Here is a 27,320-nt window from a genome sequence, read left to right on the forward strand (position 1 = left end):
CTGAACAGTACGAGAGATGGGTAAAAAAAGTTAATTGTAAAATGAATTAAGTAATAAATATACCAGTTTGATTGTACTATAAATTCGAATTAAATTAACCTTTGTGATTTTTTTTAAATGATGCATTAGCATTATTTGGTTTATTGTTAATTTATTTGGCATAAATAAACACATTTTCCATTGGTTGTAAATTGTGTCAAATAAAATAAAAAATAATAATAATAAATCCACTAGAAAATTTAGTGGCCCTGGCATGGCTTCCACAAGCACCTGATCTAAATCCAGTTGAGATGGTTTTGGACGAATTGGAGCAGAGAGTGAAGGAAAAGCAGCCAACAAGCACTCAACACCTCTGGAAACAATTTTGTTTCGTAATCAATTGACTTTTAAGAATAAAAAATATAAAACATATTCTGGGTTTACACGGTTTTGTTTATTATACATGCTCTAGTTTGGATGTCTTCAGTATTAACGTAGAATGTTAAAAATAACAAAAATAAAGAAAAAAAACACTGAAGGAGAAGGAGTGTCCAAACTGTTGACGGTACAGTAAATAAAGGTACACGAGGTAAAGCAGTCGTTAGCAGTCGACTCCTGGAAAAGAGCTTCGGAGAATCGATTCATCAAGGAATCAACTCACAACCCTATTGTTTGCTATCCAGTGAAGAGGGCGGGATTTACCTGAATGTGTGTAGGTTTCAGAAAAAACACAATCAGGTGGGAATGGAGGATGCGAAAGATGAAAAGACCCTCTTTAAAGGGTTTCCGGAAAGATTTACCCTTGGAATAACCCGAGTTTTGGGTGAGTTAGGATTCTGATTATTTTAACTGTAGACTGCATGTTTCTAATTTACATTATTGCAGTGCAGTGCATTGCATGTGTGTGTGTGTGTGTGTGTGTGTGTGTGTGTGTGTGTGTGTGTGTGTGTGTGTTTATTGCATTGCATGAGCACTTTTTCTTTATTTTTTATTATTTTCAACATTGTACATTAATACTGAAGACCTCCAAACTATGAAAATGCAACCATGCAGTAAACAAAACTGTTAAACAACCCAAAATATGTTTTATATTTCATATTGTTCAATGTAGCTACATTTAGATGACGCTTGGCAAACTCATGCCATTCTCTTATCAGATGTAGTCACCTGGAATGGTTTTATGTTCACAACTGTGCATTGACCAGAGTTAATTTGTGATTTTTCTTGCCTTCTTAGAGGTAGAAGATCCTTTATTTGTCACATATACATTACAGCACAGTGAAATTCAGGCCTTTAATAATCATATTGCAGCAAAAAATATTAATTTCGGAAGAACAACAAGCAGAAGAGCCAAAAAACATAAGGAACGGACATTAGATTGGTGGAAAACTGGTCTGATGAGTCCAAATGTGAAATTGTGGGTCCTAAATGCAGTGTTTTTTATGTAGATGTACAGAGGGTGAACATACAGAGGGTGCTTGTTGTTCTTCTGAATGTGTGGTCATTGAGGTGTGATGGTGCTTTGCTTGTGACACTGTTAGAGAATTAGTCAAAATTAAGGGAACACAACCAGCATGGCTACCACAGCATTCTGCAGTGACATGCCATCCCATCTGGTTTGCCCAGTTTGTTTTTCAAGACAATTACCCCAAATACACTACTAGATTATGTAAAGGAGGAGAGTGATAAAGTGCTGCATCAGATGACCTGGCCTCCACAATCACCCAATTTAAATACAGTTGAGATGGTTTGTGAGTGAAGAAAAAGCAGCCAACATGCACTCAAGACCTCTAGAAATCCTTCAAGGTTGCTGAAAAACCACCCCAGGTGATTACGTTTTGAATCTGATCAGTGTCCAAAGCTGTCTTTAAAGCTAAATGTAATTACTTTTGGACAATCTAGAAAGTCTTCCCGGTGTGTCAAATGTGCGGTTTGTCGAGAAAGAACCTGCAGAGAAGCGATGTCTCCTATCATGGGAACAGGTAAACTTAAAAAACATTTTTCTGCAAACGAATATTTGAAGTAAATTTACGTCAGGGATATTCTTGGTTTTTTTCTAAAGAAAAACAACTGCACTTTACCGGAGGACCTAAAGGACTTCTACCTCACCACAGATGGCTTCACTCTTACCTGGAGCGCCAAGCTGGAAAGTGAGTTCTGATGTATTTTCATTCATCTTTAGTATTTATCCTAGTCAAGGTCATAGTGCTTTTAGGACCTAGTCTGGAAACACCTGGATGGGACACAAGTCCATTTATCACATAGTCATCACACACTTATTCATACCTTCGAGCCACTCATTGGAAATCAGAGAACCCAGAGAAACCCAAAGGAAGGACATAGACGTACAAAGGGCATGTGCATAAACCCTGTGCAGACAGTATTGCTACCAGAAGCTCAGGATTGTTGCCCACTGTTCCACTGTGCTTCTGATGTCTGATGTTTTGGTCCAGGAATAAGGAAGACACCAAGCCCTACAGCATATTTACTTACAGGGAAAATAGTATTGAGGGAAAAAGATAACCGCTAATCATTTGCTTCTGGGAGCAGTTACGGTATGTTCCCATTTGCGTTGACGGTTATCTAAGTTCACTTTGACCTTTAGAACTCCCAAACCTTGGTTTAGTGAGTCAATAAACAGTGGTTTGTGGCACATATTATCAGTCTTTAGTCTTGACATTCTTTTTTAAACAAAAGATTAGCCAGCTTGTCCATCAACAGCAAGGTTTCTCTACGTGAAATGTCTTATTTAAATGTTGTTGGGAATAGGGTTGCAAAATTCCAGGATTTTTTAACACTGAAAATGGGAATTAGCAGGAATATATAGGAATAAATCGTGAATTAAAAAATTTGCAGATTATTTTATAACAGGGAACTTTAATGTATTTGGGAAAAAAAACCAGCCAGATTTATTGCAATTTCTTTTGAGTTTCTACCTGCACATTCATGATTGATACATACAGCACACTTACTGCAGGGCTGCTGAGGCCACGCCCCCTACATGCACTGTGCACTGAGAAGTTCTTAAACCCTGCTCACAAAATATTGTCGAAAAATTATCATCTTTTTTTTTTTTATCTTGTCGAGTTTTCATGCAAATTACATAAACATTACATACATTTATGTTTAAAATTTACTTCAGCAATTTACTTCAGCGTGTTTATCTTTTAGGCTTTTGAACATAAGATTAATACTGCTTCATATATATTTAAAAAAAAATCCATTATCAAGTATAACATGATTAAAAAAATAATGATTTAATTTAAATTTCAATTCGAATCAGTTTGCATGCATGATACAGTTTATATAAATTTCCCCAAATTTCTAATTCATTCCTATACATTTTCTGTTAAGTTTCCAATTGGAACATTTCCCATGGAACGTTTCCAGAATTGTACCAGAAATGTGCCTCTCCTTTGCAACCCTAGTTGGGAATATCTGTGTTTTATAGATGACCCAGTCCCTATAGGCTGCATGGTGATCAACAGCATAGCAAAACTTCGTCTGCTTGTGCAGTCCAATATTTACTCCCTCCCTGGTGCACCCACTGTAGCTGACCTTGACTTCAAGGATGAATTAGAAGGTGAGGAAATTGTGCAGAATATTGCATCCCACTATTTATATGTTACATAAACCATTTCTACAGTGCATTATGATTACCACAAGCTGTATGCACTGTCAAATGTTTTTAATTCTCTAGAATCAGAGGAACAAGAACAGCCTCACTTTGACTCCCGTAGCCGAATCTTCGAGCTTGACCCCTGCAGTGGAAATGGCAGGGTCTGTCTTGTTTACAAAAACTGCACTCCAGGTAATCATTAAGGTGAAGTCCTCTGACACAGAGCAAGTGTAACAAATAAGGCACTTATTGGGCGATATCATGTATAAATAATTTATTTTATTTATTGTATTGTTCTTTATTTGTACGTCATAGACGCTGTGGCTAAAAAGAGTGAAATATGGTTTCTGGACCGGTGTTTATACTGGCACTTTCTCACTTCCTCCTTCACTGCATACTACAGGCTCATGATAACACACTTAGGACTGCCGGAGTGGCAGTATGTTTTTACACCGTACGGGCCCAGTCCACAAGCCAAGGTTAGTGTTCCTCATATCACCTAAATTTACTAACGAAAAACATACATTTATTATGTTATGTTTATTATGTTTTTCATATGAAACTATTTACAAAAGTTGATCATGTTAAAATTAGTTTTTGCCATATTCTTTTATAAGTTGGCACCAGATTCTCTCAATACTGAATGAATGAATGAATGAATGAATGAATGAATAATTTATTTTAAGTAACACTTTCAGGCATTGTGTTCAGTGTCGGATCAGATTGTTATCAGATGTTAAATCCCTGCATAAAAAAAACTTTCTACATCACCAGCAGCAGAATAAACTATATGTGGGAGAAAATGTCAACAGCGAAACATCATCATACCTGGAACATTAATAGCAAAACATGGCTGTTTTGTACCTTTGACTGTGCTATAACTCTTTACATCCTTTGATTTCGATCACAAGTGATGGAATGCTCTGCTTGTAGAGCTCAAACGTGTGGAGTTAAAACTCCTTAAAGCCTTATAACCAGCAGTTCAATAACAGTGGTTCTTATAAACCCAGATTCATGCTTATTCCATCAGGCTGATTAATTCTACAGATGAATATAATAATACTCTGACCAAAAATACAGAAAATGCTGCATCTAATAATACGTTGGCTTTTAATCAATTACATCATCCAAAAAATTTTTCTGTTTTCATACAGCAATGGGCGTCTCTCTATCAGCCGCTTTTGTTCCAAGGTGACTTCCATTCCGATACGCCTGGTGAAACATTCATGAACAATCTGGACCCAGACAAGGCTTTCTGTGGCAAAACCAAGCCTCCTGCTCCCAAGAAGAAGCAGCCCAGGCAGGCCCCATCAGGTGGAGGTCCTGCCAAAGGTCGCGGATCAAAAGCAGGCAAAGCTTGAAGAGACAATCGCATGGTCAGCTGAAAATGTTTTATTTAAACGTACTCAAATAATGTTAAGTTAATGAGTGCAATATTGTGAACATGTTTTTTTTTTCAGGGTGATAAAATGATGGATAATATTCCATTTAGCTTCACTGTAATTTTTGTGTAGATTAAATAAATGTAATCTATAAGGAATGTATTTAAAATGCTGTTGAATTCTCAATACTGAATAAATGTCTATAAAAGCAGCACTGGCAGTCGCTGTAATAAATAAAAAGTGTATTCTATATAATTCTTCCGCCCCTTCAACATTATTATTTCTCTATCAACAACTCATTCACAGAAACATTTTTTTGGATATAATCATTTATTTGTAACAGTTTTACTGTTGGAGGGTTTTATGGTGTTTCTGTATCATGTTAATATGCAATATTTCTCTCATTTGGCTGTTGAGGTTATGAGTTTCTAAAATTAAAAAAATTGTAAAATCTACAAAAATATAAGTAACAAAAAACATTACTGTGGTGAATTATTAAAAAATAAATTTAAATATGTAAATATTGCTCCTTGGTTCCTTCATTCCAGTTCATTCTCAGTGGTCATGGCAATTGCTTACCTTTGTGTGTTTTTAAGTTCAATAATAAGAAGAGGTTCCAAACTGGTTTCAATCATCCATTGAAACAGGCAGAAGCTGATTGTATTGCTTCTTTACTATTAGACCTATTTGGATTCACGTTAAAATAATGAGCACCTGTCTGTTGTCTTCATGATTCCAGTAATTCTCAGCATGTTAACAGTTCACACATTCACCCATGTTGTTTTTATTGCACTGATTTAGTGATATGCACTCTGATGATCCACTGTGCTCAGCTTTTTTATCCTCTTCCGTAGGATGGAGCAGCTCCACAAATGCTTTATATATTAATGCTCCAGTCACTCCACCCACTAATGGTGCCACCAAGGGCACCCACCACCAATTGTTGCCTGCCCTGTGGGAAAGACAAAAGTGGAAATGTGTTTATTTATTCCTAGTCAGCAAGTGCTGTATACCAGTCAGTGTTGTGGATCAGGAGGTTATCCCAGAACACTGGGCGGGTTGGAAGTAAATCCTGAATTAAACGCCAGTTCCTTGCAGGGCACAATGCCCACACCTAGCCAATCCACCTGACAGCATATTTTAGGGAGGAAACCGGAGAACATGGAACTCTTAACCCAAGGGTGCATTTAAACAAAGAATCCTGGAGTTGCGAGGAGACAATACTGCCTGCTGTACTACATGTAAATGTTTATTTAAGACTCATAAGATCAGTCGTAATGAAATTAAAGGTGGTTATATAGGATGAATTGACTAAAGGACAACTAAAAAAATAGAATGTAAAAGCTAAAACATAGTGTGATCAAATGAGCTAAAGAAAAGTTCAGGGACTCATCAATGGTTTCATATTTAGGTCAATTTTGCATGTTCTTTCATGTCTGTATGAGTTTCCTTTCAGTGCTCTGGCTGCCTTTCACCTCTAAAACTGTGCTGGTAGGTGGATTGGCAGTACAAAATTGTCTGTGTTGAACAGCCCAATCAGTGTGTGCCAGCAAGATTATTGTGTACTCTCATCTCATGGGTTAAGCCTCCAGATCCACCAACATAATGTAGATATTGAAGATACATGAACAATTAAATATATACTCTTTACAAAAACTGAAATGGATAAGTATTTAGGCTTGTTTACAATTATATATATATATATATATATATATATATATATATATATATATATATATATATATATATATATATATATATATATATATATATAAATCTTTTATGCATTAAATTTACCTGAATACATCTAATCCCCAGCCAGCAATTGCTGTAAAGACTCTTGGCCCCAGGTCTCGGGTTGGATTAATGGCATAACCACTGTTGCTGCCCATGGAAACACCAATCAACAATATAAGCGCTCCAATCGCAACAGGCTCTCCACCAGCTGGGGCAGGCTGGTTCCTTTTATCTGCCAGAGCCATCAGACATAGTAACAGCATTGCAGTACCAAGCACCTGGGTAAAACAGATAGAAATATTTTGAAATTCAATTCAAGAAGTTATAAATGAAGGAATTTTTTATGAAGTGATCATTTTCATTCTCACCTGGTCCAAAAATCCAGCTTGTATTGAGAGATAAGGAGCTGGATAAGTGGCAAAGATCCCTGCCGTCGCTTTGGGGCCAAACACTGTGAAGTTTCCTTCACAGTATTGGTATATTGCATCTATAAACAGTTAAGTGGGAATGTTTTTTTTGTTTGTTTTTGTCAAAATACGTCATCAGGTTTAAAGCTGAATGAATGTACATGTTCATTCACCATAGTAAAGGGTGAAAACAGTTCCTGCAGCAGTAAAGGAGCCCAAAAGTTGTGCAACTACATAGACTGGAAGCATCTTCCAGCTCAGGCGGCCAAGTACACACATCGTAAACGTCACTGCTGCGTTCATGTGAGCACCTGAGTAATAAAATCAGAACACTATCACATGAATTGCTCTGTGAATAGTAGTATTAGTATTATTTATCACAAATCCTAAAATAAATACTGTATTTTCCTGTTTGCAACGCACATTTGAGTTAGCTGTTTTACACATGACAGGAACCTGCATAAATATTTGCAAAGTGTCAGTTAACAGACTCCAATTTAACAAGCAGAGTTTGTTTGTTTAAATAAGGACGTGTTATGGCGAGAACACGCGTATCCTGTGTCTTGTTGTGTCTTGAAAACTTTAAGTGAAATTAAAAGAGACTGGTGCTAAACAACGACTTGAAAATTTTCAATAGATAGTGTCTGTCAAACGTTTGGGAACATTCTGTCCTTTATCATTTTTGAGACAGAAGCATATTCCTTTTTTTAATGCAACAAAACAGGTAAAAGGCAAAAACACACAAGAATTGGACAGTGAAAGATGGGTTCTTTGAACAGATAAGTCCAAATTTGTCCTTCCATGCTCTAAAAAATAATTTATGTGAGAAAGATAATAGGAGGAAAAATGTTACCAGATTGCTGCCAAACATGGAGATCAAACATGGAGATCAAACCTTGGTTTTGGGTTGTTTTGTAGCAGGGAAGGTTGGAGACTTATTCCAGGTAAAAAGAATACTGAACCAACATGGCTTCTATTTCAGACTTCAATACCATGCAATTCCATCTAGCCTGCAGCTAATTGGATCCAACAATGCAATGAACAGAACAAATAGTGCTGCAACAACTAATCGATAAAATCGCTAATAATCGATAATGAAATTCGTTGTCAACGTTATCGATTAGTTGGGATGCTCAAGTTAAGGCAATTTTTTGTTTTATATTAAAATGCTGTAAGTGATAATAAATTATGCAAAGCGGAGCTTGTGTGGTATGGAAGTACCACAGTGATGCACGAGCACATGAAAAGAAAACACACTGGTCTTACAGATGAAGGCGAAACATCATCACAGTAAACAAAAACTGCATCATCATCATCATCATCATCATGTGAAAATGGCAAAGTTTAATGAAGTGCTATTGTGTAAACTGTTTGTGTGTAACTTCGCGACAGTCGCACTGGATATGTTCTGTCGTTACTCGCGGTTGCGCGATCGACGCTCGCGACATCGTGATGGATTTAATTAAACCGGTGCGAACAAACACTGAATCTAAAAGCAACAAATAACTGCAGCAGTAAACGATCACATTTTTAGCACTTCCATTCTCTTTTTATAGCGTGTGTCTACTACAACAGTAAATTATCCGTTTTCAAACGTCATTTATTACATTCAATTACTTGTTTTCAATGTTTGTATACATAATTTATGCATATATCACTAAAATATTATAATATAATATAAAATGTATTATATTTTTTACATGCTTATATCTTCACAACTGAACACAATCTCTGTCTTTCATACTCAAATGCTGTTTTGTTTAGTTTGTTTGGGGTTTTCTTTTACAAAAAGAAGCAACTCAGCATGAGTGAATTTGTTTAAAGGAGAAATTCCCCATGCACTCAACAAGCAGCCACTATAAGCTCTAAAATATCTTAATATTAAAGTCAGACTCACTATGTGGCTTGTGCATGTTTAAGTAAATTTTTTACATAAAGACCCTGAATTATGGTTTTATATAGTTATAATTAGCAAAACATCCAATAAATATTTTATCTGAATAGTCAATTCGTCTGAAAAAAAGAAATAAAAATAAATCGTCTGATTAAACAATTATCAAAATAATCGTTAGTTACAGCCCTAGACCAGAAGCATACATCAACAAGTGCTGTTTACAGAGCAAACAGTCAGCTGGGGTGATATCTATCGTGGAATGGCCTGCCCAGTCACTGGAACCAAATTCTATTGAACTGCTCTCGAATGAACTGGATCACTGAAAGTTCACAAAGAAATATCTAACTAATGAAGAACATGTTTGGCAGGTTTTAAAAGTGATATGGCAAAGTGTTTCAGGTAAAAGCTTGGAGAAACTGTCTGGATGCCAAGATTGTCTAAAGGTGTTATTCATGCCAAGGGATTATTTTTCAATCAAAATAAAGTTTACTATCTGTATATTTATATATTTGTTTGGTTAAATCTTTCTACCATTCAATTACATAGTGGCACATAAACAAAATAAATATTCCTCTCATAAAACACTTTTCTTTTTTTTTCTTTCTTTCGACAGGCACTGCAAGTGAAATTGGACACTGGTCAAGATTTTTTTTTTTGGCCTCTTGCACTTTGTTCAGCTCTACCTGGGAGATGTTAGATGTTAATAAAGATTGATTAAATGATTGATTGAAGATTAGAAGATTGTTATTTTAAAATGTTGTCATTTTAAAATGTTAAACTTCATGGTGATAATAATTGTGCTTCACACCAGTCTGCATCTGTCGTTAATTGTGTTTGCCATCTTACTTATATAGGTTCATTGCTGATTTCATTTAAGTAAGGTGTTAAAATAAGTGCTGGTACTTTGGTGGCTAAACATTAGTAAAAATTCCAATCTTATAATTTTATCAAACTTGTAACAAATTTCAGAATAATACCAACAAAGCTCTCTGATCACTCCAGCAGATTATATTTTTAAAAAGGCAAAATAAAGAACACCGCTTCAGACACCTACATGCACACACGTTTTTCAGCAACTTACCTGACACTTTCCCACCAGTGTGCACTCCCATCGCTACACCAAGACCAAAACCCAGATTAATGCTGAGGTAGTCTCCAAAAACCCCCCCACCTGTCACCACCTGAGCAACAGAACCTAGACCAAACACCTACAAAACAAACAAGTATTTTATATATATACAGATATTACATTTAAAGGTTTATTGACAAATACCATATACTGCATTATATATGTGATAAAAGTTCATGTTTAAAGTTTTTCGTGAACATAGTCAAGTTTTAGTTGTCTTGACCTCTACCTTCTTTGTGGAAAAAGCTTGTTGTGTCATGGTATTCAATTGGTTGTGAATACAGACAAGTACATACAGACTTGCGAGCTGTTGTTTAGCTTGTGACTAAAAAAAGATAAAGCTAGTCCTAGAAATTTAATATCAATAGTGGCAACCCATTCACCTGGGCTTCTATGGCAAACACAATTTAATCTAAAGCTAGTAATAAAGATATAAACAGTGTGGTTTTGCTCTTATTGGACAAAGAAAACTAGATAATTGTTGATATTGCAAGCTTTTCTAGCATCAGTGTTTTGGAACAGTCAATTCCAACACAGAGGAGTCTTCAGGATAGTTTAGCATACAATCCGAATGTTCATAAATGTAGAAAGAAACTATCAAGAACTCTGCCTGTTCATCATCTCCGGTGACCTTCTAATCCGACACGATTTATTTACTGGTGTAGGTTTCCATGTGAGATTGAAGATAGATAAACCACCACAATAAAAGGAAATATTTACCTCAGAATGTCAGACAATGTTACTAAATACCTCCATAAGCTATTTTCATTTGTTGGCATAAGCAAAGCTTTTTATAAACTGAGAGAGAACCTAGAGGGCATGAATTCTATTTTCAACTACATTCATTCAATATGGCCTGTTTTCTTCGCTAATGCCAAGGTAGACTAATTCTCTATTCTGGCACCGAGGTGGTGGAATGAACTTCCCCTAGATGTCTGTACAGCGGAGTCCCTGACTATATTCAAGCAACCTCCTCCTGAAACACTTAAATTAGCACTTTCCAAGTTTGCTTTGAAGAATTAAAGAGTTATATTTATATTAAGTTTGTAATCTTGCATACCCGTGTAGATTTATTCATTGCTAGAGACTCAAAGCACTTTTGTACGTCGCTCCGGATAAGGGCGTCGGCTAAATACTGCAAATTTTATTTTAAATGTAAATGTAGACTAGCATCATTTAGCTAACATTTGAGAAACACTTATAGTTGTTTTAATAACATCTAACAGGTTTAAATAATTCAACGTTTATTTTTCAATTTTAACAGCATAAAAACTAACATTTTATTTATCAAATTTATAAAAATCTCACTTACTTTTATTTGACCACATTTTAGCTGGATTCTATTTGAGTTGTGTAGAATTTGTACCCTTTTGTTCAAGCTAAGTCATTTTTCCAGTCATTATATTTTAGATGTTAAATTTGAAATTCTCCTGACACATACACACAAACATCAGTGGAATAACATGTAAAGGTTTTAAACAGTAATGATATATGGGGATAATTAGGTCCTGTGGTTATTTCTTTGTATCTATATGCAGGATCTTGACCAAAGCCACAATGTGCATGTGACTGTATATGAATCTGACTGTGAGAAATTGTTCTCATATTGTTACTAATGGCTTGCTTTAAAAAAATCACTAACTTAAACAGTGATATCTAAAACCCAATAACAATGAGTCGATAGAAAATAGAATCGTAATCGAAATAGATATCTGTTAATGGAATTTGTACTTGGCATGAATTTAGTCATCGTACCATCATGACAAATGTGCTGAGAGTTTCTGCTAGGCCCACTCGAACATGCTTTTTCCTAATCCACCATGTTGTTCTTCTCCTGGTGTTATTCAGCTCCTCGACTTTCCCCTCCTCCAACATGCCTACAAACTGTATGTGCTCTTTTGTTAAGTTCCTTTTACTCGTCTTCTCTTCCTTTTTATTAGACTCCTAATAAATCCCTAACGTGTTTCTGCTGTAAATCAGTTCAGTTACAGATGTTACGTGTTTCCCCCATGTGGTCATGTGGTTAGCTGTGTAAAGCGTCCCCTTTCTTGTCCCTCCCTGTCACACACACCCCCAAAACAGCCCTATAGCCTTCTGGGTAGCAGGAGGACTCAGTATTGGTAGAGTGTCCTTTTTTAGGAAATCTAAGGGCAATGGGGTCGTTCCTAGCCCACATGACCTTTAAATGTTCAGTTCAAAAGAATACACGATGCTGTAAAAAAATTGCATCATAGCTTTGAATTCATGTGCAATCTATGCAGTTACAAGGTTGTTCAAACAAGAGTTTAGGTGTTACTTTATAACTAAGTATGATATGTAGTCAGAACATGATAACGTTATGTATATGTTTTAGGATTTGTATTTTTGTTTGAACAATTTTGTACTTAAATATTCTATAAGTATGGCTTACAGTTTCCGTATTTTAATATCAGCGCTGTATTTTTTGTGTTGATTAATTGTTTAATTCATTTTGTATTTTATAGCATGATTTCTGCCTGTGTACGTTAATGTGTTAAAGTATATGGGATGCTTTTTGGCAAAAAAAAAAAAAAAAAGAAACCCTTTGATAACTCGGGCTAAATTAAGTCTGTTATCTTAATGGGTCAGTTAAATACTACGATTCAACATTTAATATCAATACAAAATCCTTGTTCTTCCTCTGTGAGTTCATACAGAGTATGCTAATTGTGATGAAATAAGGCACATGATTCTGTCTACCAGTTTCACAATACTTTGTGCATTTTTGTCTTGTGTGTTGAGGGTCCAGTTCTTATAAAATTCTATTGTTTGTATGCTTTGGCTTTAATCCTCACAGCAGGATTGAGCGTGATATAAACACAGTAAGTATTCAGGTAACATAAACTAAATATTTGACAAAGGTCAATTGTTTAATATATTAATTCAAATATTTTCATGAATTGATACAATATATCATGGACCAAACCACAGAATATAATGATATACAATAATGTTTAAATGCTTTGTTTTTCTTCCTATTTGGTCATCTGCCAATTTCCTACAGGCCGGTTTCCCCTGTCAGGCCCCAAACCTAGGAAAGTGAAGGCTAGCAAAACTAGCAGAGTAACAGAAGCATGCAAACTATGTGACGTGTTGAAAGATTTATGACCAAACTTTTGATGTCACCCATATGAGGATGGGTTCCCCTTTGAGTCTGGTTCCTCTCAAGGTTTCTTCCTCATATCATCTAAGGGAGTTTTTCCTTGCCACTGTCGCCACGGCTGCTCATCAGGGACAAACGCACACCATTCACCTTCACTGTTGTTTTCTGTAAAGCTGCTTTGAGACAATGTCTGTTGTGAAAAGCGCTATACAAATAAACTTGACTTGACTTGACTTGACTTGGCTGAGAGGGAAACAATAGCTAAAATGCTATAGAAGGAATAAACTACATCAACCTATACATTTCCCAAGATATAAATAGTGTCACAGTAAAAAAAAAAAAAAAAAAAAAACACTACTTCACTACTGAAAGGCAGGAGATGTAGATTTACAAAAACATGCATTTAAAATGATTTTCAATCAAATAAACAAAATATCACAAAAGAATACAGTCACTGGTGTTGTGCTACAGTATATATTATTTAACTTTAGGCATACTAATGAGAGAGACAATACTGCATGGAGTAGGCTAAGGATGGATCCTATTAGCCCACTTACATGTGAACACAAACACCACAAGCCGAGAAACTGAAACAACCTTGCGGGAGGTGGTAGCTCAGTTTATACTTTATACGTTAGATTGCTTGTGAGTTAAAATACCAGCATCACCAAACTGGTACTACTAGGCCCTTGAGCAAGGCCTTAACCGTCAACTGCTCAGATGTAAACGAGATGCAAGTCGCTCCAAAAAGGTGTGTCTGCCCAATGCAATAAATGTAAATGTAAACATCACAGTAGAAGTGAATGGAATATCACATCCAAAAGATCCAAAAGTCCAGGCACTGAGCTTTACAATAACAGTTATCTGAACGAGATAATATGCTTGAACAAAGCAAAACAGCAGCGCCTATGCATTCATGAATTCCCACTGACACAAATAACTATTCATATCTTTATTACTGAATATACTATTCAGATCGACAGGAAAAGGGTAAGCTATAATCAGCTGTTGCGTTTTACATTAAAAAAAAAAAAAAACATTTTAAAAGCCAAACTGTTAGAGACATACCTCTCTAGTAACCAAGTGTGACACTGAGAAACGGTGGTGGTTCAGTGATGCAATTCCAGACAGCAAGAGGCAGATCTTTCAACAATCAACTATCTACAAAAAATAAAGGATCATACCCTACCTTTCTATAAATGAAATGGCATGTGTCTTTTTGGAAAAGACTCCTTGGTGGGTATCCTTCCTGTTTAGCAGAAGCACAGAACTCCAGTTAAAATCCATATCTTACATTTAAAGTGTGACAGTCATTCAACATAACAGTATAAAGTGAAGGCATCGTCTGCACTCACAAGCTGTTCAGTTAAAAGTGTTGTTTTGCATGTCCAATTATTCTAATATGCCTATTTGGGAGGAATGATACTTAGCTTTAGATTAAATCCCACCACCACTAAGTTGCTTCTGCTGGGCCCATGAGCAAAGCATTTAACCCTCAACTGCTTAGTTGTATGAATGAGATAATTGTCATTCTGAATAAGGGCTTCTGCCAAATTCATTAATTGTAACTGTTTTAATAAAATAGATTTTTTTTTGTATAGCATGCCTAATCCTTTTGTTATAGAAGGTTCTTAAAATCAAATATCATCACTGGATCTTACATCCTGGAAAACAAATTATTCTACAAAAAAAAAAAAGATCAAATGTGAAAGATGAAGGAAAGGTGTCAGGGATCCACCAGCCACACCTCCACCTATCACTCCAAGCAGCTCTCCCACTTACTGATCAGCTACACCTGGCCCTCATCAGTTTTCACACTACATAAACCCCGTTCCTCCACCAGCTCATTGTCTGTTCTACAGCTTAGGCTAAAGAACGCGGTTGGACTACTGATAGCACTCATTTTTAAGCCACAAATTAAGCTTTGTCTGGTTATAAATGCAACCACAAACATATTCCTGCCGGAAAATCAAACCGCACATAAACATATTGCTGTCAGCACTGCAACTACTTTCGGTGGAAGTTATACCCATAATTGATATTACAGCATTGTCCCCAGAAAAGAGGTGGATGAAAAAATACTACTCAATAACAATAACGAGTATTTGTAATTTGTTACTTTACACCACTGAAATACTAACAAATCTGATTTGTTTTAACATAAGAAGACAAAAAAAAAGACCTCTTATTTTATTTAGCTGATTGTTAGTGTTAAGATGTATCTTACACTGGTTCACACACATTCCTTTGTCTGTTCAGTGTCTAAAGAATAATTACGATGTTAGTGCATAAGGCAGGGGTCTCCAATCTTTTCCAGAAAGGGCCAGTGTGGGTGCAGGTTTTCAATCCAACCAAGCAAGTCCACACCAAATTCTACCTGTTCAAATCTAATGATCTTCAATTTCAATGACTATCAGGTGTGACCATTGATTGGTTGGAATGAAAACCTGCACCCACACTGGCCCTTCCTGGAAAAGATTGAAGACCCCTGGCATAAGGTATACAGGAAGTTTTTATCTGGGCTCACACATCTCCGGGTAGTATGTCTTCTTATCCAACAGGAAACAGCTTTAGGTCAGGCTTTCTTTCCAATGTGTATAAATATTTCCTGTTGACTGCAATAAACCAAAGAAGAACATTGCTCTCCAAGAATTACGTTTCGTTTGGGCATGACAAAAATCTAACACTGATGTTTATTAATTAGTCTTTAAATTTTTACACACATATTGAAGGACATTATTGCCTTCACCAAAAATGCTTCACCTTACAGGCATTGTGTAACCATTGTGTAACAATTCAATTCATTCATCGACAGGAAACACTATCCTGATCAAAGTGGTAGTACATCCGAGGCAGAAATAAGTTTTTTGGGGGTGATAGGAAACCAGGCAACCCAGGGAACTTCCTTCATTTTGTTTAACAAAGTCAACATAAAGCAATTACCTGAATATGTTTTAAGCTTTATGTTTACTTGAAATCACCAACAGTAAATTCGAAAAGAATGGTTTGTTTAGTTTTAGGCATGTTTTTAGCAAGCAGAGTCAAAATTAATTTCCTAAAACTGGTGATACAGAAATTCAGTTTTAAGTAGGTCATCTAGACATATTGCTATCTAAATCAGTATGGCTTCTAAACTATTCCTGGTGTAGTTTGATGAAAGAAGATTCTTCATTTGACAACAAAAAACGGTTTTTAGCTATGCGTATCGACTTCAAGGAAATTCTTGTTTTAACACAATAAACACAATAGTTTTAAAGTTCAGGTTTATTCCACTAGATTTGTTAGTGTCTATATATTTAGGGTCTTCTACATGAACTCTAATCACATTTTTATCATATAATTAAATTCATTGTCTTTAATCAAAGGGGTGAATTGACTTCCCAAAAAGAACCGATTCGAAGAACCGACTCGTTCGTGAACAGCAGTAAAAAGTATGTTAAAACTACATATGTTGTACATTCCATAGTTATTAAGGTTCAAATCGGTCATTAAATAATTGATCTGACATCAATAAATGATTAGGGTTTGTCTGATGGAAATTCTTGAAATAGATGTGTCTTATGCTGTTCGAGTCGGTTCCAGCAAATTAAGCAGTTAAGAGAGTCGATTCGTTCACGAACGTCACCAATACACAATCTTAAAGTTAGAATTGTCACTTTAATAGATGTTAAGCGTAAAATCAGACAACATTTTTTAATACAACATGTGATGCTTCAATACTGATTCTGGTTGTTTTCGATGACTGTTTAAAAAAATGGTTCTGAGTCGATTCACTTCAGACTTCAGACTTCAGAAAAGCCTCCTGGACTTTGATTTGCAGTCCGGTCGGCATTTGAAAGAGTACCTGAGACTCGCTGAATACACTGCAAAGATTTTTATTAAAAAGCATACACTCTCTCTCTCGCACACCCACACACTCACACACACACGCGCGCTAGGTTTCTAAATGGCTTGGGAGATCTCCGACTTTATTGCGCATCCCGGGTGGATGGTGTGCACGCTCGTGCTGGCCGCGGTGACGCGAGCGCAGCGGAGAGGCTGGTGGGATCCGCGCACTTGTCCCGTGCGGCTCACAGGCAAGACGGCAATCGTTACCGGAGCTAACACAGGTAACTTACAGTCATATGTGCAAGATCAACAAAATGGCTTAAATGGCCATAATAATACAAAAAAAATTGTAAATCATAGTTTGTTGAAAGCTAGTTTATACACTCTGAGGAATAACGTGCATTCGGTGTACCTTGGTGTGCAGTTGTGGTCATTAATGCTAAGTATTATTAGATTATTTTTTTTTTTAGTTTTTAAAATCACTAAACTCTGTCCTGAATCAATTAACTTCAATCATTAAGGGGGGGTTGGGGGGGAATCACTGAACTCTGTTTTAAATCACTAAACTCCATCCTACAAGGACAAAATAAAATTCACTAAACTCAATCCTAAATCACTGAACTCTATCCTACAAGGGAAAAAAAAATATTGAACTCTATAGTAAATCACTAAACTCCAACCTACAATGAAAAAATCACTTCACTCCCTCCTACGAGGACAAAACAACTTCACTAAAAATCCTAAATCAATAAACTCCATCAAACAAGGACAAAATAAATCACTAAATTATTAAACTTTATACTACAGAGAAAAAAAAAATTATCTATAATAAATCACTAAACTCGAACATACAAGGAAAAAACTCACTAAACTCTATCCTTCATCACGAAACTAAATCCTACAAGGGAACAAATAACTAAATTCTATTGTCATTTACAAAAAAAAAAAAAAAAAAAAAAAAACATCTTACGAGCTATACCTCTATGCTAAATCACTAAATGCCATCCTGCAACTAAAACAATCAATAAACTCTATCCTAAATTCCTAAACTCCATCCTGCAATTAAAAAGAAATCACTAATCTGTTTCTCAAATCCTTAAAGTCATTTATTCAAATCCCAACACCACGAAATTACCATTTCTGAACCCCTGAGCGAGGTTCTTAGCCCTCAAATGCTCAGTGTATAAATTCAATAAATGTCACTCTGGATCCCGGCGTCTGACAAACGGCATAAATGTAAACTTTATCATACATCAGCGGTACACTAACCCTAAATACTAAATATAAGGAAGTGTACTGGGTGATACATATTACAAAATCCTATGTTGTTATAGACATTTTATCAGATATCTGATGACCCTGAGCAGAGCAGTGCTTGTGTTGCATTTACAGTATGTTTCGGCATGTGCATGGCTTTTCATAGTGCAAGATATATATTTCGCCTTGGCAGCCATGCAGAGAGATGTTCATTGCCATCATTTCAACGTGGAACATAAAGATAATATAGAGTCTGTTGGCCAGAATTCTGTAATGAGGTATAGGTTTTCTCTGCTGACTTTTAGACTTTTTCATAGAAGTGGCAAATCTTCCAAAACAGTAGGGAAAAGCTTTGGTATGGGGGGTAACCATGTGATACATTATTTTCATGGGATAAACCAGTAGTGGTAGTGCTTTCTTAAAGCCTATACACTGAAATATTGAATTCTTCTACAAAGTGTAGATACTTGTAGTTGTTTGTGCAATATGCGTTGTAAAACTTCCGGCAGAGATAATGGGGCTGTGCAGCAAGTCTGAGCAAGTCCTGATTAAGGGTTCGATTGACATGTGGAAACAATCCACTGCTCATTCTTTCTGTGTTGGCTGTCAGAGGGAGAAAATGATACCTGACCTCCACAGAGAAAAATGTAAATTGTTTGTTATAAAAGGCCCTTTAAAAATTTTACTAACTTTACTTAATGTGGATGTTGTTAATTTGCAGCTTAGGAAAGTTTCATCGAAAGTGAAAGTGTCAAACCCAGATGTGCACATCTCTGATCGCATTTTTACAAGGCAGCTGTCATTCTTTCGATAATACAAATAAAAAGAAATGCTATAACTTAGATACTAGGTCCCCTGGTGGTCTAGTGGTTAAGATGCAGCGCTCCCACCGCTGCGACCCGGGTTCGATTCCCGGTCAGGGAACCATCCCCAGCCACTCTTAGTGCCGGTCCCAAGCCCGGATAAATTGGGGAGGGTTGCGTTAGGAAGGGCATCCAGCGTAAAACATGTGCCAAATCAAACGTGCGGAGGATCCGCTGTGGCGACCCCTAACGGGAGAAGCCGAAAAGCTATAACTTAGATACTGTTCGGAGTCTTTTTTACAGCTCACAAAGAAGTATTATTGAAAGTCGTGATGTCTCCACAGTATTTAACTTTCTTATATCAACATTTGGTTCTTATATCAACATTTGAAACCTAACCCTGTGATTTAAACAGTCTCAAAAATGACACAGAGTAAATACACGGTTATTATTTATTGAACAGGTTATAGAATAAAGATAATGTTTATGACTCATTTCATCATTTTCATTCATTCTTTTATAAGATGTAATTTATTATATACAAGAGATCATCAATTTGACATGTTTATTTTTTCACACATTTTCTTGTTTTCATTATATGTCTCTCTTCCAGGGATTGGAAAGTTCATTGCCTTGGACTTTGCTTGCCGTGGTGCAAGAGTGATCTTGGCATGTAGGAGTGAGGCTCGTGGGATGGCAGCACTGAGAGAGATTCGCCAGCGCAGTGGCAATCAGAATGTACACCTTCGAATCATTGACACCTCATCCCTCAAATCGGTGCACATGTTCGCTGATCAAATCATTAAGGAGGAGAAAGAGCTTCATATTCTAGTCAATAATGCTGGGGCTTCAGGTAATCAATATGTCATTTTTAAACCCTAGAAATCTGCTGATATGATATTAAATACACAATACACATTTTATACAACTGACTTGTTTGCAGGTCTACCTAAGGGAATCACAGAGGAAGGCCTAGAAGTTTCTTTCGCCACCAACCACATTGGACCCTTCCTGCTGACCAATCTGCTTCTAGGTCAGACTTCACATCTGTCCTACAACAGGACCTGACCTCGGCCGACTCAGTTTTTTAATATATTGCGTTTTCGTTCATTGTTTTACAGATCTCTTGAAGAAATCGGCTCCAGCTCGCATCGTAAACGTCTCCTCTGCTAACCACAGGAGAGGAAAGGTGGACTTCTCACATTTCCATTGCGAGAATTTGTCATACACTATGGACATGGTCTATAACCACACAAAGCTACACAATGTTATCTGGACCAATGAGCTGGCGCGTAGACTAGAGGGTACAGGTACGGAACAAAATTATATATTATACTCACGTTCACAGAATTTGAATATTACTAAGAATATAAGTCAAGTATCAGTATATATATATATATATATATATATATATATATATATATATATACACAGTAAAACCTTGGTTTGCAAGTGTAATTTGTTCCAGATAAGTGTACTGTAGTGTCTTAAACGTATAGTATCTTAAATGTGTAATATCTAAAAGCCTTAACTCATACAATTCTACAAATGGTGACAGTCCTGGAAAGGCCAAAAGTTAATTACTGAACCATCTGGCCAGATGTTTTCCTTTAAGCCAAATGTATGAAAGGCCCATAGTGCTTATCTTATGAGCCGTGACTGGGAAAATGAGACGGATGGTCGTCCTTAAATCAGTATAAGCCGAAGTATAGAATATGATCCAGGATGCATGTCCTCTTGGGAAAAGACCTCTGACCCGTTCTCACTGTATGTTAAGATGAATGGTCTGGGAAAGTTAGCGCTGGTACATTTGAGATATATTAAATCTGGACAAAGACAGGTTTCTCTTTAAGATAAACATTATTGCACAGTAGGCTCATATACATCTGTTATACATTAAGAGGCGGACCCAGAGAATGATCAGAATATATAATGAGTGTGCAGCCATGGATCGGGAGTCAGACTTTGAATCAGAGCGTGCTGACTCCAGGCTTGACCGGAAGGCCTGTAAAAATGCTATATTTCTGTGCTGAATAAAAATCATTATTCACACGAAATAACTGCGTCTACGGAGATTCCTTCCAACCGACAGCTACACTCCATCAAGACGACGAAATACACAACAGTACTCAAACCAAATAATACGTATACCAAACCGAATTTCCCCAAAAGAAATAATGAAAATTCAGATAATTCGTTCCAGGACCCAGAAAATATCCATATAAAATGAATACATTACAATATAAATGAATACAGTATAATAATACATTTATAAGTGATATTTGTTGTACTACTGTATATTGTAACAATAATAATCTTTAATTAAAAGTAAAAAACAATATTTATCTTGAAAGAGACTCGTTGCTGGTGTGAGGGAGACGAGATGGAAGGCTTTCACTATCTTCACTTAGTTTTAGTTCTTGTTATCACTTTCAGTTTTTGACTCACTTGAATCTCATTTCTTTTTAACTTTTCATACATTTTGCTTTATACGTATTTTTAGCTTCATACGTATAAGGAGACAAAATTTCACGGATATATATATATATATATATATATATATATATATATATATATATATATATATATATATATATATATATATATATATATATATATATATATGGCCAAAAAATTGCCAGAATGACAAAACATTTGATTTTGAAAGATTACATAAATGTGCTTATATATATATATATATATATATATATATATATATATATATATATATATATATATATATATATATATATATATATATATAAGCACATTTATGTAATCTTTTAAAATCAAATGTTTTACAGATTACATAAATGTGCTTTTATATATATATATATATATATATATATATATATATATATATATATATATATATATATATATATATATATAAATATAAGCACATTTATGTAATCTTTCAAAATCAAATGTTTTGTCATTTTGGCAATTTTTGGATTTCACACTTTAAAATATGTTATTCTATAGATGTGTCTAGAAACAGGTTAAATTTTGAGGAAATTGCATTATTTGTAAGATATCTTTACTTTCATTTAGGTGTCATTTTGTGCAAAATCTGAAAAAAGTATGTTAAAAATGTTGATTATTTTATATGAGTCTGTTTGATTACCTAAAAAAAAAAAAAGGACGGCATTGGTGAAAAGGTTAGTTTATAATATATCCAAATACAAAAAGGCAGGATTAATGACAACAATTTTTATGACAGTGAAAAAAAGGGCATACTTGTTGAACCACATTTTTTCAAAAAATGAAAGCAGCATCTTTGTGTGTGTGTGTGTGTGTGTGTGTGTGTGTGTGTGTGTGTGTGTGTGTGTGTGTGTGTGTGTGTGTGTGTGCGTGCGTGTGTGCATCCACGTGCGTGCGTGTGTGTGTGTATGTCAGTCCAGTCTCTTTGTATTGAGTAGTCAAATGGCTTGCAGAAAACAAAATGTTACACAATCTGGACGTGAGAGTCCAAATGCATTGGAACTTTTTTCCAGATAGCAAGTGAGTGAAGAGTGTGTATGATATTGCATATGCAGCACATAGTGTACATGTCCATAATATAGGCAAAGGAGACCCCGAAAGGAGGAAAAGAGGCAAAGGGGACCCCTTCCCAGCTTTCCACACTATCCACTTTATGTTCTGGTGCAATTTCCAGTCCAGTCAGTGATGCAGCTGTTCATAATGCTTTCAGTAGTCCCTCTGTTGAATTTTGTGAGGATGTGTGGTGGGAGCTGGGCATTCCTCAGCTGGCCTCTGCCTTACCTTATGAGTCATCACTGTGAACAGCAAGGGACTAAGCACACAGCCCTGGGGGTGCTGTAGGTGCTGTTCCTGATCCTGACTGCCTGAGGTTTCTCATTCAAAAAGTCCAGAATCTAGGTGCAGAGGGAGGTGTTCAGGCCCAATAGCTTCGTGATTAGATGCTAAATAATGGTGATGATTGCTGAGAAGTCAATAAACAGCATGAGTAAGGTCGAGGTGAAGTGTAGTGGAGATTGTCTGTTAAGTGGTTAGGTTGATACACAAACCACAGTGGGTCCAGTAAGGGTGCAGCAGGGTCTTGATGTGCCTCTTAAGGTACTTCATAATGAAAGGCGTGAGTGCAACAGGATGGTAGTCACTGAGGCAAGACACAGAGCACTTATTCAGCACGAGGATGATGGCAGTGACCTTGTAACATGTGGAAACAATAGTCTCTGTTGGCTGCCTGAAAAACAATCAGAATATTCATAGCAGTCCTGAATAGCAGAAATGGCTTGCTTCAGAATCAGTTTTGAACACCTGACTAGCAGTCTGTATGCTGGAATTAGCATAACAGAGAAGTCTGAGTTAGGGGCGGAGCTTCGCCTCAGATGTGCCGGAATGTTTGTGTTAACAACATCCAGCGTGTTTTCCTCCCTAATTCCCTAAAGTCCACATGCTGATGTAATTTAGAGAGTACAGTCAGTCTTGAGAAGACTCAGACTTGTTTTTTTTTGTCTGTTAATCTGGTTTTTATCATTCTCAGGTTCTTGTTTTCATGTTTTTGCCCCAGTTTAGCCTGATCTGTTTTTCGATTGTCTGACTGTAGTCTTGTTCTTTGTCTCTTTAGATTTTTTGTTAAGATTTTGCCTGCAAATGTTTTTTCTTTTACTAATTTGAAACTTTGATATAGGCTTGTTCCATTGGAAGATGATTTTTAATGAAATAACCTTCTCATAGATGTGAAAAATAGATGTGTCTATGTAGTGAAAAGTTTGTGTTCATTCTCTATGTTTTTTTTATTTTCTTTTTGTTCATGATTGTAGGTGTGACTGCAAATTCGCTGCACCCAGGAATTGTTATGACTGAAGTTATGAGACATTATAACTGGATTGTTCGAACTATCTTCAACATAATAGGAATGTTCTTTTTTAAGGTACCGTATAAACTTCTGTGTGTAAGGTCTGTCAGGCCATATACGCCCATGATTTTTTTTCTCTAAACGGTGCGCTAGATGAAATACTGTGATATAGTTTTAAGTTTATATCGCCCATCTCTTCCTTATACATGACTAAAGAACACATTCCTTGATGGTATCTTAAATGGGATAGTGTGTTCTTAAACAGTTTAAGAACTCAGTCTGAAACTGTGTGTTCATATCGCTTCTTTGCAGTCTGCTGCAGAAGGTGCAGTCAGTACAATATACTGTGCAGTGGCAGAAGAGACCGAGGGAATCTCTGGGAAATATTTCGACAGTGACTGCTCCATCGTCCTCCCAGCTCCAGAGGCTCGAGACCGAGCGATTGGAGCAAAAGAATTTGAGTACTGTGAGAGGTTGACAGCAAAGCTGTGAACTGCTGGATAAACATTATACCCAGCACCATATGTCTATTACACTGTATTGTATTGTGTATGAGTACTCTTTCACTAAATATTACCTTGCTCTTCATGTGAATTTTTCTACTCTCTTTTCCTGTTTAATGACAAAGACTTGTAAACTATCTATAATTTCTTTACAACCAGAACCTATTTCTGAATCAATGGGCATCTTTTGATAATTCATTAATTCACCTAATGGCATTGTTTCGTAACTGGGGAAAACATGTGGAATTGAGACATCAGTAACCTGAAGCCAGGATTAAACCATGAACTAATGAGGTACAAGGAAGCAAAGCTACCTACCGTGCCAACATGCCTCCCAGGTTTTTTTTTTCGTTTTTAATGTTACTTGATTGGTGTTATGTGATTGTTTGTGGTCGGGAATTCGAAGTAGGATTTGTTGATGAAAACCAAAAAAAATATATACTAACCATTAAAACGTGTCACAACTACATTATTACCAAAAAGAATAAAACCAACAAATTTGATTTTTGGTAGTTACTCACACATACGGTAATCAAGATTTGAAGTTGACAGGAAATGCAACATGCTTAACATGATAACTATGCAAGCTGACAACTTACTTTTTATCTAGTAAGATAGTGTATCTGTCATGTCCATTTAAAACTTACACTATATGTCTACTCTTCTGGGTTGCAGAGGTTTTTACACAAAAATGTGAAGTCTGTGGGAATTTGATCATTTAGCCACACAAGTACTAATGAGGTCAGTTACTGATCTAAAGATCAGGGTTCTTCCACTTTAGTCTTGCCAAACAATGCTATATTATCCAAGCCTTGTTTTGTGTGCAGAGCTATTTAATTTCTGTGAGAGAGAGTGTACAACAAAACAAAAACATTCTATACAATTACATGTTTCCAGTTTTGAGGCAACATGTTAAAGAAGAACCACATGAGTATGATTGTCATACACCGACCAGGCATAACATTGTGACATTATAACATTATTGCCATTGAATAAATGACAATGATGATCTCTTCATCATGGCACTTGTTAGAGGATGGGATATAACATTTTGTCCTCGAAGTTGATGCATTAGAAGCAGGAAAAATGGTGTAAGGATTTGAGGGAGTCTGACAAGTGCCAAATTGTGATGGGTAGATAACTGGGTCAGAGCATCTCCAAAATTGCAGCTCTTGTGGGTTGTTCCTGGTCTGCGGTGGACAGTATCTATCAAAAGTGGCTTATCCTATATACAGTACATCAGTCAAATGTGCAAGTTATGTGTTTAGACACTCATTTCATTTATTCAAAAGTACATATGTAAACATCACACACAAATATTTTACAGTTACATGTAATTAAACACAAATCAGCTGACAAAAATAATAGTTTCAACTATTGTTGTTATAGAGACTTAAACATATCCAACTCACCAAAGAACAGCAAAAGTCAAAACATAAATAAATATTTATCAAATAGCTAGGAAAGTTTGATTGAAGAAAGAGACAAATCTGAACAAAAAATTCATTTAACACTCCCAATATGGCATGCTGTGGTGATTGTTGAGTTTCCAGCTGACTGAGTTGTGACAATAATATTGTAGATTTCTTCTAATTTGAAGGCTTTTTTATGTTCCTGGAAACCTATTTGGCAGCAAAGCACAAATTGTTATTTGTTTCTGTAAGGCAATGTGTGCTCAAGCCAATGAGTTGTTTGCAGTAGGGTTGTTTTTTCTACGAATAAAATCTTCTTAATGCTCTGCATTGCAAACGTAAAACTTGTGCAGATGCAGACCCCCACTATCAAAATTGAGACAAATAAAGATAAAATAAAGAATTGAGTGTCACCCTTACCATAAAGACTATCCTAATGTTGGAATTGCATCTGATTTCCAAACTTGGGAATAAGATAGAAGATGTATTTCTTAATACAAATTAAAGTACTAAAGCAACTAAGCATGATTCTGATAAAGAAGTAAATGTTTACTCACCACATGTTTGAAAGGTTCTCTGATATAACTAATGATAAATACTTGAAAATATAGAGCAGCTCACAGACTCTTACTGATTAAAAATTACAGACCACCATGTTGAAAAAATGAATAATTATTTGTGTGAAAAACAATATATTATTTTCTAGTTAAATTTTTTTATTGACATGATTATTTTGATGATAATGTTGCCGCATACAATAACCAGTATTCCAACATAATTTCAGTATCAAAATCCTCAAAAGCTGGGCTAAAATAAAGTTCATTAATAATACATGAGGTAAATGACAAAATAAAACTAACTAACAGACAGGATGTGTCTGTTTTTCAATTGTATATTTGTATAGCATACACATTAATGCTTTAACTTTACTTATATAATTTTTTTCAGGTGTTGATTGCGAATTAAAGTTAAAGCTTATTCTATATAACAACAGTTATCTTGATGCCTGCCTCCAATTTCTTTTCCCCCCACACCCTCTAACTCTTTACATCATTGTGTGGAACGATAGTTAACAGCTGATGCATAAAAGAGAAAATATCTATGTAAAATAGAAGTTCTAAATTGATTTAGATTAATTAAAAATGTATAATAAGGTGATTTTATGGCAGTGTGTTTTAAAAAATTTGATTGTGATCACAGTGCACAAGTTGCGTTGTGCATATACATTTTTTGTATTTTATTGTCTTTTTTTTATTTTTATAAAAAGTTTAGTTTTCATTAAGCAAGTCAGTAGTAAAGTCGACCCTGACCACATTTCAGCAGACAAAAAATAAACATTTCTGTACTATACTCTGCAAAACAGGCTTCTCCACATTCACTCGTTGCTCAATGCTCGGTTATGAAATGTCTTTTTGTCTTTATTT

General features: G+C 35.8%; 3 protein-coding genes across 6 annotated transcripts; 2 read left to right on the forward strand and 1 right to left on the reverse strand.

The window, feature by feature from the left end:
• The first annotated feature begins 644 nt into the window (after positions 1–644).
• Positions 645–5,235, forward strand: tpgs2 (tubulin polyglutamylase complex subunit 2). 4 transcript variants are annotated; one of them, XM_083564190.1, is made up of 8 exons: positions 645–802; positions 1,882–1,961; positions 2,042–2,129; positions 3,431–3,562; positions 3,680–3,790; positions 3,914–4,077; positions 4,753–4,974; positions 5,059–5,235. In XM_083564190.1, the coding sequence occupies exons 1-7, from the start codon at positions 724–726 to the stop codon at positions 4,957–4,959; spliced, it is 861 nt and encodes a 286-aa protein (XP_083420316.1). In that variant the 5' UTR covers positions 645–723; the 3' UTR covers positions 4,960–4,974; positions 5,059–5,235. The 4 variants fall into 4 exon arrangements, with proteins under 4 accessions (XP_083420316.1, XP_083420318.1, XP_083420315.1 ...); XM_083564192.1 differs by having other exon boundaries at positions 3,686–3,790; XM_083564189.1 differs by having other exon boundaries at positions 4,753–5,191.
• A 56-nt stretch (positions 5,236–5,291) lies between these two features.
• On the reverse strand, positions 5,292–12,183 carry aqp7 (aquaporin 7). Its single transcript, XM_083564184.1, has 6 exons — positions 11,903–12,183; positions 10,100–10,226; positions 7,298–7,435; positions 7,086–7,204; positions 6,778–6,995; positions 5,292–5,932 (listed from the first exon to the last, which is right to left on the reverse strand). Exons 1-6 carry the CDS (start codon positions 12,020–12,022, stop codon positions 5,734–5,736), a joined length of 921 nt encoding a protein of 306 aa, XP_083420310.1. The 5' UTR covers positions 12,023–12,183; the 3' UTR covers positions 5,292–5,733.
• A 4,867-nt stretch (positions 12,184–17,050) lies between these two features.
• LOC310738564 (retinol dehydrogenase 12) lies at positions 17,051–24,987 on the forward strand. Its single transcript, XM_083563616.1, has 6 exons — positions 17,051–17,377; positions 19,770–20,009; positions 20,100–20,189; positions 20,278–20,466; positions 23,947–24,056; positions 24,294–24,987. Exons 1-6 carry the CDS (start codon positions 17,215–17,217, stop codon positions 24,471–24,473), a joined length of 972 nt encoding a protein of 323 aa, XP_083419742.1. The 5' UTR covers positions 17,051–17,214; the 3' UTR covers positions 24,474–24,987.
• The last annotated feature ends 2,333 nt before the right edge of the window (positions 24,988–27,320 follow it).

The sequence above is a fragment of the Silurus aristotelis genome (assembly GCF_946808225.1).
Source record: "Silurus aristotelis genome assembly, chromosome: 16".
Classification (NCBI taxonomy): domain Eukaryota; kingdom Metazoa; phylum Chordata; class Actinopteri; order Siluriformes; family Siluridae; genus Silurus; species Silurus aristotelis.

Bases quoted from the DNA above. Each gene is read 5' to 3' on its own strand.
- tpgs2 (XM_083564190.1), top strand. From the start codon at position 724: ATGGAGGATGCGAAAGATGAAAAGACCCTCTTTAAAGGGTTTCCGGAA. The intron at 1,962-2,041 runs GTAAACTTAAAA...TTTTTTCTAAAG, and splicing joins GTCTCCTATCATGGGAACAG to AAAAACAACTGCACTTTACC. The intron at 2,130-3,430 runs GTGAGTTCTGAT...TGTGTTTTATAG, and splicing joins CTGGAGCGCCAAGCTGGAAA to ATGACCCAGTCCCTATAGGC.
- aqp7 (XM_083564184.1), bottom strand. From the start codon at position 12,022: ATGTTGGAGGAGGGGAAAGTCGAGGAGCTGAATAACACCAGGAGAAGA. The intron at 7,205-7,297 runs GTGAATGAACAT...AACTGTTTATAG, and splicing joins TGTTTTCACCCTTTACTATG to ATGCAATATACCAATACTGT. The intron at 6,996-7,085 runs GTGAGAATGAAA...TGTTTTACCCAG, and splicing joins AAGCTGGATTTTTGGACCAG to GTGCTTGGTACTGCAATGCT.
- LOC310738564 (XM_083563616.1), top strand. From the start codon at position 17,215: ATGGCTTGGGAGATCTCCGACTTTATTGCGCATCCCGGGTGGATGGTG. The intron at 20,010-20,099 runs GTAATCAATATG...ACTTGTTTGCAG, and splicing joins CAATAATGCTGGGGCTTCAG to GTCTACCTAAGGGAATCACA. The intron at 20,467-23,946 runs GTACGGAACAAA...TCATGATTGTAG, and splicing joins GCGTAGACTAGAGGGTACAG to GTGTGACTGCAAATTCGCTG.